Here is a 14911-nt window from a genome sequence, read left to right as displayed (position 1 = left end):
CCTTCTCTAGCTATATTATTTCATTTACATTTTAGAGGTGATAAGTTGGACAAATCGGGTGACAAAAGCAGTTTCCCCACACAACATATCTTCCCCCTTTCATTATCATGCAGTAGGTTTCGCTTCCCCACCCGCCATTTTTAAAAAGACCAGACGGAACAGCTTTGCGTTCTTCAATCATGCAGAGACGGCCAGCATGGAGGCCTCGTCATTGATTTTGCTAGAAAGGGGAGAAATTGTGCTTTACAATGGTATTCATGTCACAGTTGACCTGGAAGTATTACGTTTTTTTGGGTGGTAAAATAAGGTAAATTGTACGGAATAGCGCAATGTTCAAAAGTGTGTTAGTTACCGTTACATGTATTCAATTGATAGGGCAATTTTTTTATTCCTGAATTCCAAGACAGGTTGTTCATTGCTGCACATGTTCTATGCCTCAGAAATAGGACTGACTGACATGTGTAGCATGGAAACATTAAGGAATGTTTTCCGGGACCTAGAATAACACTAGTCCAAGAAGAAAAAACATGTTCAACAGAGAATATTGTTTGAAAGTTATTTTTTGTCCAGAACTAGGCATAATCTGGGTCCGGAAACCAAATGTCTGTGTATGGTATGTATGGTACATACAGATGCTGAGCTGTCAAGACATCATAACAACAGAATGTGACACAGTGACACACGACAACATGGGTGATATCATGACGGACACAGCTAGATGTGGGAGGGGTGTGTCCATGCCTCGTGCTCTGTGGGAGGACCATGCAGGTGACGTATCACACTGTGACCAGCCTGTGAGCGACACGGTCACAACAAACATGGCATGATGTAAGCAAAGGTGCACCATGCACACAAATGTAAATAACAACAGTAACTCACTGACATATGTATAAAAGACAAGCCTTATGTGGCTTAACAAATAAAGATGCTTGGGAGAAGTCGGTGCGTAGCAAAACAACAAAGTGATGTTAAAAGGAATACACACATGACAACAGTCACATGGAGAGCAGTACCTTAGGAGAGTGAGACTTAGTTATTTTGAAATATTTGTATATGCGCATGTGTGTTTGTGTGTGTTTGTGTGTGTGTGAGAGAATCAGCGTGGTGAATACGTGTGTTTCCTTTATATGAGTAATTTAGTGTGGATCTCAAGTCTAGAAGGGGCTCTTGTGTCTTAAGAGGTACTGCTCTCCAGAGGCATGCTGGGTAAAGCCGTGCGGGGGGCTATGATAGGCAGAAGGGGAGAGCTGGAGATAACTTCAGGGTTGCTGAGCCTGGGCCAAGATGGCCAATGTGGTCAACAGTGGGACTAGGGACGTGCATCATCCTCCACTTACCAAAGAATCCCAATCAATTCTTTGTTCTGTGTGGCAACCTAAGTGCCTTATAATGTGGTGGATCGTGTTGGGCAAATGCGTTTCATGGGAGGACACTCTAAAGGTCTAGAGCTGAGAGGGGTCTGTGGATGTGCCGGTGATAGGGATCTGGGTAACCCTAAGCGCTGGTCCATCAGCTTTCCATACCCCGAATTGTAACATTACCAATGGGAGTGATGATTCCAAACTGATACAAGGCCAGGCTTGCAGGGCAACAGTCAATGACACCACTAGCTCCATAAAGAGAAAACCAACACAGCCTCCTGTCTCGCAGTAATGGTTAGGGTTAGGGGCTAGAACGGCAGAGATAGACAGGGACAGACATACCCAGGGCTCCACCAGTCTATCTAAGTATCTGTTTCAGTCTCTATTCAAGACATTAAGTGTAAAATGAAGTTGAAGCATATTGAAAGTGGGATGCATACTTGAGTAGTAGCATACTTGAGTAGTAGCATACTACTAGTAGATCCCTAAATGCTGGTAGATGCATGTAAGTGGATGCATACTTGACTAGAAGCTTCTTACATGGACAGAGATATCATAAATCGTCATGGTTTAGCCAGGAAAAAGAAGTACTCAGTGCATTCCCGCTTTGTATGGAGTATTTTTTGTGTGGGGGGGGGGTGTAACACCTTTGAGGGCGGTAAAAATGCTATGGGCTTTTTATGGGGTGTTTTTAGGACTTTGCCCAGGGGGAAATGAGGTAACTCGTAGAGCTGGCAACTGACATGCTATTTGAAGGGATAGTTCACTCCATAATTTGTCAATCGCTTGAAACCACAACTCACGCTATTGTTTCTGTGTGTAGATCCAGCTCAACGCCTTAACCCAAATGAATGTGGAAGATAGGCACCGAATAAAATAAAAAAATTAAACAGTGCCCATCTTTCATATGAAATATGTGCCTACTAAATGTATCAGAAGACTGGTGGGATCCCAGGATATGTTGATCTGTAGATGGCAGCACATTCTCTAAACCCACTGAATTACTGCCTGGAACGCAGGAGAGAAGTGTGATTCTTGTCTGATAGGATGACTCAGACTTTTCTGTGAGCCGACACAATTGCAAACAGTGTGGCCTCTCAGACAGTGTGGCCTCTGCAGTTATTAGGATCTATCCTGCACTTCCTACAAATCTGTCTGAATGGGTTTGAAATGGATTTTGTCATGTGGGAAATATAGTTTATTGGCCTACATCTAAATGGGGTAGAATACTCGGGATTAGGAGATGTAGTCTATTATTTTCTTTGAAAAGAAGAAGAAGAAGAAGAAAAATGTTATGGTCCAAGAATTAAAACCAACCAGACAGTGCTAGATTAATGCCACCATGACGTTATTGACCATAATATCAGTTGTATAGTTTCTACACTCTGAACCTGTACATGCCTGAATAAAACATGGTATTCTCTTGTCCTATAATATCCTGGAGAGTTAAACTTTTGAGGTTTTCCCGATCAAGTCACATGGTAATGTAACTCCTGGTTAATTATTCCTATAAATAAATGTATTTAAATATGATCTATGGTAAAAGCCTATATTCCCCTGAGTTCCACAGCGCCTACAGCCAGCCAGAGGGGAGACTTACACAGGTTGAAGTAAGGGGTTTGCGGCGAGATGGGGAAGGCAGGGGTTTGGGGGAACACCTCACCACCAACAAGGGGCGTGGGGCTGACGGAGCCACCTTCCAACTCCTCAAAGGCCTCTCTGTAGCTGTGCATGTGTCTCTGATGGAAGAGAAGATAAGGAAACACACACATTCACGCATACACACCCAAATATATTACTATTCATTATGGTCATCCTAATCATATATCATCCTATGTGAGACACACTAGAGAAGGTTGAGGCTGTGGACAGAGCATTCTACCTCTTTGGGCCTCCCCCCAGGATTCAGATTTAAGGTGTTGACGAACTCCGGCGAGACACAGCGAATGGGGGAGCGGACTGGGGGTTCGTAAGATAAGTTTTCGTCGTGGCCATTGTGGCATTGTCCTTCGCTGGTGGTGCGGTGACGGGGCAGGGCCAATGTCTCGTCTGATGACATCCCATGGGACTGGACACCTGTCCAGATCATACAGGGGTCACATTTTGTCAGAACAGTGTTTTGTAAAAATAAAAAAAAGAGAAAAAAAATATCATGCTGTATCAGTATCATGCTCTTAGAAACACATTTTTTCCACTTCAAACCAGCAATGTCTTGCACAGCCTATAAATCCACAGAAACATCACAATAAGGAAACAGTCACAAAGTGTTCAAAAGTGAACAGTAAGAAATGGCAAAGATGAACTTTCAACATGCTACTTGATGTTGAACACTCTAACCAGAACATTTCTCATTAAAATCTGGACTGTTTGGAGGGGAACAGTAGGGATCAATGTTCTTGTTGAATGTCACTAGATTATCAGGAACTCGCAGGTACATCAGTGAAACAGTCTAAATTTGTAATTATTGTTATCTGGGTAATACTCTGTGGCAGTAGCTAATGTTTTGGATGAACCTCAAAAGGCCCAGTAAACTCATTACAATGAGTTGGTTTGGAGGGAAAGAGAGGAAGCTGCCACTGCCAGTGTAAGACAAAAAGGATTTGCGTAAGATCTTATCTTAATGTGTTAGTTACTGCAAGGAAACTTGTTTTTGTTCATTGGTAGTCAGAGACTTTGGGTTAATGTAAGCAAACTACACATTGGTTTTGTATCGTAGCCAGCCTTTCTTAAAAATATGTTTACCCTAGGTTGTTCAATTTTAAAGGTACAGATTATTCTCTTGGAGGGTCATTGAAAATTGTGCATAAACACGTTTTATGCAATGTACTCTGTAGCTAGCGCTGACTGTCTGCAAAATCAAACTCATGGATTCTCCAGGCCTGAAGTTCTGACATACCCTCCCAAAGATGGAAAAGCATGCAAACACACCCCAGTTCGAGAACCGAACGTTATGGAAACAGTGAAAAATATTTACAAGCCCTAGCTCAGCCTCTTTTGGCAGGATAAACCTGGGGGGGCGAGTTAGAGATAGTTTCCGCAGCTGTATGGAATGCTAAGAGGCTAATAGTTACTGTCAGAATGGAGATGGCCTCTTTGGTCACACAAGAGTCAGACATGCCTTATGTGTTTACTCCAAATAATATCCATGACTGTGATGAAGCATATCCATATTCCACAACCGTTAAACTGGACATAAAAACTACAGAGAGATTTGAGGGAGAAAGTGGTATTAAAGGAGAGCAGTCTTCTAAGAGGTTAACTAACTTCCTGTCTGTATAGTGCACAACAGTGTATATACGGTATATCAACAGAAATCTAGTGTCACTAAGTGTGCTTTGTTGGATCCCAATTTACAGCATAACGAAACAGTATCATGACAAGATCCAAGTATAGGCCTAAAACGCCAAACCTGCACACATGCCATTCATATGCCCATCTTTTTACGTTCTTGATTTGCCTCCAATGGAGCTGCTTCAGTCATGTCACATGTCTAGGCTGGGCTCTATTTTGATTTGTGGATCGAAGAGGGGCATTGTTGGATAAATCCTAAGCACTGGCACGTGAATGGCAATGGGCCTGGGATACAGCAAAACAGATGGACCCAGGATGCACTGCTCTACAGCGGAGCCTGTCAAACACTGTATCGTTGCCCTGGAGATGGCTAATAGCTTCCAGCTGTTACAGCAGAGATTCCCTTGACTGACATATCTGGGGAATTGTTTTGTTTCCCCCCCCTTGTTTTTCAAGCACATAAACACAAATATATATATATATTTTTTACATACTATAGGACATTTCATAAGGAAGGGGCTATCGCTCTCTTCATCTCCATCCATCGCTCCAGTGAGGGACTATTTTATGGTGCGGAAGGGTTATCTGGGGTGAAATTCATCGGAATTCCCTTCAAAGAAATGTACTGAATAGATTGGAAACAGATCTACGTATGTATATAAATACCCAAATAGAGTGTTTTTTTCCAGTAGACCAGGTCTGACCCCATTCTAAACGGTCTACACCGGGAATGTCCGGTCTACTCATGCTCCATCTTTGCTCCAAGGCCTGAGTTGTTGGAAGTGAAGCCATGTTAATAGAATGGATGTCATTGTGGTCATTCATTACAGTCCTTGGACTTCAAGGACTACTCTGGCTTTTGGGAGTACAGTGCAGTACTGCAGTCTGGACATCATTCCAGGCCCCTGACAGAACAATACAGTCTGCGTCCTTGTCTATCTCTCCCAACGGACAGATAAGGCCTTCAGAATATTTCAAAAAGGCAATCTTCCCCCTAGATTTAGTGCCCTTTGTCTGCGATGATAATGTTAAAAACAGAAAGGGGAAAAGAGCAGCCTTGAAAGAGGCCAGTGTCTCCTGGCCTTGGGTATTGTTCCCTGGCTTTGGCAAACAATATCTTGTGACATACACTCCGCTGCGAGTTCGCACAGAGACATCTTTGTGCTTCCTCATCTCGTTCTTGTAAAACTTAAACATTTACCCAAATGCAATTTTTGGGTTGGGTCGATTCCTTAACCTTAAAAAATAAATATCAAAATGTCCTCTCCATCAATCACAGATGAAGGACGGTGTATTGGAAAAACTGGACATTAGAGGACATTGTTTGTTCTGTGACATAGCGAGAGAGACAACCAGAGGGAGGGAGTGAGGAAAAGAGAGCAAGGGAAAGACAGAAAAAAACATAGATAGATAATGAGAAAGAAAGAGAGTAAGGTAGAAACGGACAGAAAGGGCAGAAACAGGAAGCAACAAATGCAAACAGCAAACTCAAACTGGCAGGCAGTGCCATGGATAGATACTCAGAAAGGTTTGTTTTGAAGAGGAGTGAGTGACAGGGGAAACAGGGAAGGAGAGGAGGAGGGGAACGAACCAGAGAGGGAGAGGGAGCGATGGTGCTCAGACTGGCCTCGCATTCTGGCTGAGTACTCTGGGTAGGTAGAGTAGGGGCATGATTGGAGTCGGCAGGAGAAAGAGGAGGAGGAGGATGAAGATGAAGAGGAGAGAGAATGATGGAGAGATAATGAGATCGTCCACAGAAAGGGAAAAAATTAATGAAGAAAATACGTTTATTTGCTAGTTTATGAAAATACAAAAATGTAAATCATAATCGCTTACAGAACAATGGAAATGTCAAACATCTATGATAAACAATGACTAAGAAATATCAGAAATAAGAACCAAGTGGACATGTCACATATGTTTCGGTGGACAGCTGCCTGTACATGTGGACAAAGTGGGCTTGTATCTCCTGACAACCACAGGATAAGGAAAGTCTACTAATCAGTTGCCTTGAGCTGTCCAGAGAAGCAAAGTGGTTGTGTGACAAGTAACTAACAAGGACAGAAGGATCTCCCTGCTCGCTTATATTATTCCTGCTTTTTATTCTTCCTGCTTGTTTCTCTTTTATTTCCTTTATGTTGTTGTTTGACTGTAAAGTGCTTTGCATTTTTTTATGCACTTTATTTAAATGATATTTTAATTGTCTATAAAAATCACAATAACAGCACTTTTCGCTGTCTGGCCATAATGGGGTTTCAACTGAAACTAATTTCAGAACCAAGAAGATGCATTGAACCATTACTGTGAGAGTATCTTTCATGGACTTGTTTTCAGAGATGTCCCTTTACAGCATGGCAATGTGATTCTGTACCACTACTTTGTGATTTGACAGGTTTCCACACTGCGGACCTGTGTGTTCGGTTACGCCAGCGAACTTCCTCCATTGGAGACAGCTCATAACTGATGAGCAGGTTGTCACGAGAGAAGATGCACTGAAATTGTGCAGTTTGGAAAGCTCGTCATTTGGCATAACTGCTGCGGTATATATGGTACTGCAGGTTGACGCAGGCTTGATTTGAAAGGTAGATGGGTTGTTCTCCAGGAAAAGGGTTGGCCACCAATATACATGCCGAAGAAGTGCATTAAAATGGTTTCATGATCTCACTGACAGTGTAACCTTGTCAACGTGTGCTTGTTGGCATACTTTTGCCCCACTTGTCATAAAAATGTTTGTGTGGCCTTATTAAGAGCCATTTGTCCTGTAAAGTCCTTCTAGCTTCACATAACAAGCTATCCTCCTATTGGACAAAAGCTTAGTTCTCTTAGCACTATTTACATGAAAAACAACATTATTTTACCAGGGTGCTAGATTCTTTAAGCAATGAACCATATGTACTAGTAGGTGTGTCCTCCATCTTGTGAGCAGTCAGTTCTGGGTAGCCTCAGTGCTTAATACAGTGTAGTGCAGGGTCTTACGGGGGATCCTCGAGCTGAGGCACTGTGTGTACAATGGCTTCATTGTGACCTCACAGGGCTCATATCAACGCCAACGCAGCCCATCATAAGGGCAGAGCTTTGAGCCAGGAAAAGTCAAGCACGTCTCACAATGGATTTTCTGAGGATTTCATTTGTTACTCCGGGGGTTTTACAGTTCCATGTTGTACTGAGAGATGGTGTCTGTGTGGGCTGTTCATCTCTTTGTGCAGTAAACAAACTTGTTAAAAAAAACTAAGTTTAGGAAAGAAAATGTAATAAATGCTCTGTTTTGGGAGAAAACTATCAAGATGTTCTCTGTTTGAACTTCATACATATTCATTACAGATTTTTGTTTCTTTTTTAACATCCTAATATATCCTCGACTTGAGAATAACCTTCCTGTTTCCTTTGTATATTAAATCACACCTATATGCCAATGACAACACATGAGATCTGCAGTCTTACCTGCCACGCGCTGGGCTACTAAGCCCTCCACGTTGAATACTTCATCAGGCTCGGCATCTCTCAGCTGGGGCAATGAGGAGATGGCACTGAGACTCTGCTGGAGCTCTGGGGACAGGGACGAGGTCATTGTGCTGGGGGGGTACGTGTTAATGGGCTTCAGCTGCAGCTGGCCAACGGTAGTGGGGACCTGGGTGGGAGAACTGGTCCAGGCTTCCCCTTGGCTGGAAGGGTCAGTGAGGAAGCCAGGGACGGAGACTACGGTGGGACCAGGCTGGTAGATGGCTGTGGGTCTCTGGACGGCAGAGGGCTCTGGTGACGTGGACAGCTGGATGGGGGAGGAACTCAGCGGGACCTTGGCAAGGCGAGGCGCATGGCTTCCCGAGATAGCTGAGTCGGCCTGGTAGGAGGGTCTGGCCTGGGTCTGGGAGAAGGATGGTTGCATGGTCACCACCACCCCATTATCCCCTGGCGGAGCGCTCAGGGACTTGGACACCTGCCCCAAAGGACAGCCTGGGTCCAGGTCTAGCATCAGCAGGTTGAGGGCCTCAATGGACTGCTCAATCTCCTGCTGCGAGGCAGTCTGGTGGTGGGGGAACTGTGGCAGGCTGTGGTGGCTCTGTAGAGGCATGGAGGGTGGAAAAGGGCCAAAATGGACACCGTCCATCACCGGCTCCTCTGGGACGCCATATTGCTGCCACACATTGAGCCCCCGTTGGACGGCATCACGACTACTGGTGGTACGTGCTGGAGCTCTGGGGAGGGGTTTCTGCTCTGCACCGAACGACTGCGAGCGATACAGGTTCCCGTTTTGGCTGAAAATGTAATCGCTCCCTGGGGGGATGGACTCGCTTGTCCCATCCTGAGCTGAGGATAGGCTTCGCACCAATGTGACGGGAACCTGAGCGGCCACATCCCGTGAGCGTATGGCGACATTGATGACAGCATTTTCCGGGGGGATGCTCCTCTCCAGATAGGTGACCTCGTGCTGCCCATTGATGACCGTCTCAGCCTGATAGTAGAGGTCTGCCGGTGTAGCTCTCCCTTCCAGGGACGACAGGGTGCCCAGGCTATCCATGCTGTTGCCCTCCTGGCTGGTAGGCAGTGCCACCTCGTCATCCAGAATATCCGTTTCCCTGTCCATTCTGCTGTTGTGGCCGTTCACGTGAACTTGGGCCGGCACCAGGTGAAGTATTCCCCCTCCTCCTCCTCCTAGTCCTATACTTGTCCCTCCACCTGATGGGGAGGACAGGTAGCCCTGGCGGTGCATGGGGCCCTCCAGGCCGCTGAGCAGCTGCTCCAGCTCCTGCTTCTCCTGGGGACTGATGGGCTGGACGGCCGGGTCCGTGCCCGAGTCTGCGACCTTTTCCTGGGTCGCTGGTGGCTGGCTCACTGCAAGGGCTGCTTTGGGTACTTGCGCTGCTGCTGCCGGGGCTGGCTCATCGGTGCGGTCAGTCTTGATAGAGGCGGTGGAGTTGCCAGAGTCGCTGCTCACCGACAGGGCGTGGTCGACCGTGGGAAGTACCTGGTCGACGGCAGGTAGGACGTGTTGGGTGGCGTCAGGCGAGAGGCCGTTGGCAGTGACCGAGCCCTCGATGGACTCCTTCTTGCGAACTTTAGCGTAGAGGCTGCCGTCGAGAGGGCCCTGTGTGTGTATGACGTCTGGAGAGAGAAAGAGACGGAAAGAGAGCGTTTAGAGAGAGGGAAACAACACTGTACAGTATATTATGTACAATGGTCATCATTCAATTCATGTGAATCAAGATGAAGAGCCAGTACACACAAAAATGTCATCAGTCAATGTATATCATTCAAAGGTTTGTGGACATTTGGTACAGCGAATATCATTACTTTTCAGCAACACAGACCTGTAATACCGATAAAGCAACTAAATCCAGTATAATTGAGAAAGCGAGAAAGGGAAAGAGCAGGGAAGGGACAAAAGAGAAGTAGGTGGGGAAAGTGTAATTTGTCAGTGTGCAGGCGATTCCAAAACTGAATACTGGCACACTTCTGCCTATTTTACCAGCCTCTCTCTGACAGGAAATGAGAATGGGGCTGTGGCATGCGCTGTGGAAAATAGGATGAAATCACAGAAGCCTGGCCTGCACTTTCTCAAGCCAATCACCGCCACCTGAAACGCATTGGAAATTAGTTTGTGTTTGTATACAGAGTATGTTATGTATTATCTATGTTAATGCACATCACCCGGTTCTGATTAAAAAAAACTGGCACGCTGACGATTGAGGTATTTTACAGAATGAGCTCAGAGAATAGCAATGGATCATTGGTACATCATCCTGGAACACACAACTACACTTAAACATTAACGGACACACACACACACACACACACACACACACACACACACACACACACACACACACGGCAGCCTCACCCCCTGTCCAGGGGACCTCCCAAGAGGTAGAGGGAGACCCATCCAGAAGCACTGAGTCATCGTGGAAAAACTGCCTCACTAAGTAAGTAAGCCCTGAAGGCCTTTCCTGCCCCCTAGGAATAGAAGCAAAACATTTCCTACCACAGACAAAAAACGCAGAGAAAGACACACAACTCTAAATCACACGTACGCCATTCACTATTGTGCAAATGTGGACAAACACACGCAATGCACGTGCACACACAAGTGCAGACACACACACACAGACACACACACACACACACACACGCCCTACACTATTCCCATTGATTCCTTATGGTCAGGTCAATGTCACAATACATCAGTGAAGGGGATGACCACCTAAAACTACCAGTGGCAAACTGCTCTTCACAATGCCCACAGCAGCTGGCTCTATGCAGCATGACATTTAAACTGCCCTGCCATGCAAGCTCACATTGGGAACCACAACGCCAACAGTGCCATACAAAGATTCATATTTAGTCTCTCTTGGAGGAAGACTATGGAAGTTCAATGAATAATGCTTCTTATTACAACATATCATTAAAAAGCAGCACATTTCAGCATTCCAGCCTCCATCAGAGGGCATGAAGTGAGCATCGACAAAAAGTTATATCTGATTAAGCTTGTAGCTCCTCACCCCACACAGTTCCCATGAAGCTTTACAGGCTGGCGGGACAGCAAAGCCTGTATGGGTGAAACAGCAGTGTGTGTGTGTAGGTGTGTGTGTGTGTTGTGTGAGACAGTGTGCGTAGGTTTTGTACATCTGGAAACAGCAGTGCGCAAACAGAGCATGCCATTCTAAAAAAAACAGTGTGAACATCACGAGCCTTCAGAAAACCTTCTGTGAATGGTTCGCTGTGAATTCCATTGAAGTCAATAGACGGCACTGTTGTTGTTGTTCAGCTGATCTATGAGGTTCTGTAACGTTTCCTTCAACAGATCTAGTATAAGATTCTCCTATTCCCAATCGTAACCTTAAACATCTGACCCTGTTTCAGTGGTAAGTGCAAACTTCTACCTACTCTTGTGACGTGACCTTTGACCTTGTGTCCCCTGAAGCCACATCCTGCCAGATGCTACAGGTCACCTGGTGAGGACCACAATGCCCTGGTTTGACCTTTGAACCCGTCTCTGTGGGTTGACCCACCCTTCTCTGCAGGGTTGCCCATAAATCACTGCAAGGTCATACTTTTTCCCTCTATTATACCAGACTAAGGGCTCTAGTTTAACAAACCTAACGTAATGGTCAATCTAAGCGCAGTCGGTAAAGCTATAGGTTCAGGGGTGAGTCAGACATCTTTGATATTTTCACTATCACAGTTATCGGCACACCTGCTGGCGTTGGAGTGAAAGGGCTGGGATTTGATGAATAAACAAGTTATGAGTGTGTGCAGGCTTGGCCCCTCGCTGGCCAATCAGAACGTGCTCCATGGCAAAATATGTGGTTGCTTCAGGTTGTGTGTATTTACAGACATAAATTGCCTTTGAATCAACTTAAATTCCAATGTTATAGTTTGTTAAATGGCTTACAGAAATGAAATAACAAAAAATGTAGACCTATCCCATCTTTTCTAAATAGGTTAACGTAAAACCATTTAATCCACATTTTAAGTAATTGCATGTCTTCACACTGATATAGGGCTTGGCCTTTGGCATTGTCAATAAGCGAGATTCAATGAATTACTGATAAGGCCTAAAAAGAGAACTAATCATTCTAATCAAATTATAAACAAAACAACAACTTGTTTTAAATACTTACAGGCACCATCATTTCTCCCTGTTGTCATATAATATTCAAACAATGCAGACTATGGAGGGTTTTACACACATCCAAAACGGGACCATTGGGTAGATTTAAAAAATCATTTGTTGAGAGGAGGGAAGGCTATGCTTGGTTTTAATCAAATAAATATGAAGTATACAGACACCAAAGCACACCAAGGCTACTCTTGTTCCATGCGCATATGGGCAGTATGATTCACGGCTGGATAGTCTCCGTTTCGGCTGTCACAATCCATGCCATAATCAACTGCGTTACTGCTAAAAAAACAGCTTTTGGTTGGTCTTAAATATCCCTATCAGAAATTAGCACTTCAGATCATGTTTTTAAGGACACACCTCCAATATTTCCACCCCGTCATCTGAGCGCTAGCGAGCTGATATAAGACTGGCAAATTACCGAAACTGGTGATAGGGCTTGAAAATGCCAGTGAGCCAGTTTTTACATGACAAAATTGCAAACGAACATGCTTTTCACACTAGCACCGCCTTAACGCCAACCGAAAATAGAGCCCCTATGTTAATCCTTCTCCTGTCTTTAAAGGGAAATTCCACCACTTTTCAACCTCCTTTTCATTATCTCCAGCACAATACCAGTGCTTACATGTGTGAAAACAGTGCATCTATACATTTAAAAAAAAGCGATTTTCATACACTATGAGATTCGTGGTGACATGGTGACATACCCTCCCTATGGCTATAAATGCTTTGCAGGTTTTGAAAACAGCCGTGATGTCACAGAGAAGCATTTTTTAGGACTATCTTTTCAACCACAGATCATAAAAAAGGCGCCCTTTTCACATGTAGACACTGGTATGGTGCTGGAGAGAATGAATATGATGTTGAAAAGTGACGGAATTGCCCTTTAAGGTACAATCTGAATCTGGGATCTGAGAATCTCTTCAACGATCATTTCAGTTGGTAGAAATGGGGTTGGCGTTTTGCTCAACAACTTCAGACGTTTAAGAGTTAAACACAAGGACCCTGTGAAACTGCACTAAATAAGCTTATGTCTCCTTTCAAGACTCAGGCTGATGTCTCGACAGCCTGTTTGTTTCCTTTCACCGGGCCTAGGCCACAGTCCAGGACTTCCTTTAAGAGCAGCATTCCTTGGAAAAAGGGATTATTTTCCCCATCGTCTACTCTGTTGCCGTGGACGACATCTTCCTTTACTGAGAAGTCTGGAAGGTTCTAGAGAAACAAAACAGGCATAACATCTTCTACCACACAAAGAAAGTCACAGATATTACATTCTGAATGGCCAAACTGACACAGTTGGCCACATAAATACCTTTGTTGTCCCTCCGGCAGATGCAAACAGAAGAGTAGCAGACACCAATGTCACAGTGAAGTCTCCCAAAACTTGAGCTACAACTTCAACCCAGACGTCTGACCCTGACTGAAAAGTTCAACTCATAGACTGTGGTGCAAAACCAAAGAAAGGCGTCATCATCATGTCTTTATTTACCTCTTAGTGTCCCTTCTAAGGGTCAAGTGACCACATTAAATGGGATACACACTCATACGTATATGTCCTACAGACATAGATGTCCTGAAAGATGAGTAGCTCTTTGAGTAGATCTGTTTTAGCACCTTTTTTTAATCACCTGCTTACGGCCAAATGTGACACAACTGGCAACCGAGAGTAAATCAACCGGTGCAGCTCAACACATCATCCCTGAACAACCAGTATTAATAGTGAAGACAGACACACATGGCAAATCACTTGGGAAGGAAGTTACTTGTAGGTTCCGGATCTTTCTTTCAGTAAGTTTCCGATGTTACAAAATAGAAGGAATTCCAAAAGCACAACAGAGAAAGCGTGAAAGGAGCTCCCCTACCTTTGTGAATGCGGCCGTTGGTACAGTCCAGAGGAATATGGGAAAACCCCTAGTGCTACCCTAAAGCGGAGCCCCCGGAGCAGAACATTGCGGAGCTGAATAGGGGGGATTCTCTTGGCTCAGGAGGCTAATCGTGTTGTGAGAGGCGCTGCTGTTGTGGACTAGTGGTGACTGGCTGACTGTCTAAGCTACTCTAAGTGAGCTACTGCTGTGAAGTCCCATGAACCTTTACAACAGTCTCTGTGTGTCTGTGTGGGGAGAGGGGCAGCCACACACACCATAGTATGTGTTTGACTGAGTGACATCACTTCTCGCTCTCCCTCTATTTCCCTCTCTCTCACACACACACACACACACACACAGTCAAGAACCGAGCCACAGTCAACACACACACAGACCCCCCCCCCACCACACACACAGACACTACTGTACACCTCCCACATCCCACCCACCCACACATAGAAATGAGCCACTCCTTATGTTGGCTCCTGTCACAAACGTTCATGCAATGGAAAAGAGCCACTAAGTCCAATGACTGACATTTTACTAGCTATCTGAGCCAGCACTAGGGAATAGAAAAAAGCTGTTCCTGTGAAAGAAAGAACCACACCCTGCATTGGGCTGGGAGGAAAGAATGAGAAGGAAAAGAAAGAGCGAGGAAAAGGTGATGAGCGGGGGCGATGAGAAAGAACCAGAAAAGAGAGATGAAGGTGAAAGTAAGAGGTGCTCAATAGTATCTGATCTGGAGCAGGGTACCAATGAGATGACCCACGGACGCGCGC

The 14911-nt window shown here is 45.0% G+C and overlaps 1 protein-coding gene across 14 annotated transcripts in view; it reads right to left on the bottom strand.

Moving 5' to 3' along the window:
* The window catches only part of tns1b (tensin 1b), a 287235-nt gene that overhangs the window by 25593 nt on the left and 246731 nt on the right, over positions 1 to 14911 (bottom strand). For 12 of the 14 annotated variants that reach the window (XM_052522076.1, XM_052522080.1, XM_052522079.1 and 9 more), the window contains 4 exons: positions 8094 to 9752; positions 6244 to 6300; positions 3244 to 3437; positions 2962 to 3100 (listed from right to left, as the gene is read on the bottom strand). In XM_052522076.1, the coding sequence (XP_052378036.1) occupies positions 2962 to 3100; positions 3244 to 3437; positions 6244 to 6300; positions 8094 to 9752 (2049 nt within the window). The remainder of the gene's footprint in view (positions 1 to 2961; positions 3101 to 3243; positions 3438 to 6243; positions 6301 to 8093; positions 9753 to 14911) is intronic. The other 2 variants (XM_052522083.1, XM_052522082.1) reach the window with 2 other exon arrangements.

This window comes from Oncorhynchus keta, chromosome 7 (genome assembly GCF_023373465.1).
Source record: "Oncorhynchus keta strain PuntledgeMale-10-30-2019 chromosome 7, Oket_V2, whole genome shotgun sequence".
In the NCBI taxonomy this organism is placed as follows: domain Eukaryota; kingdom Metazoa; phylum Chordata; class Actinopteri; order Salmoniformes; family Salmonidae; genus Oncorhynchus; species Oncorhynchus keta.
This window is presented reverse-complemented; position numbering and strand designations above follow the sequence as displayed.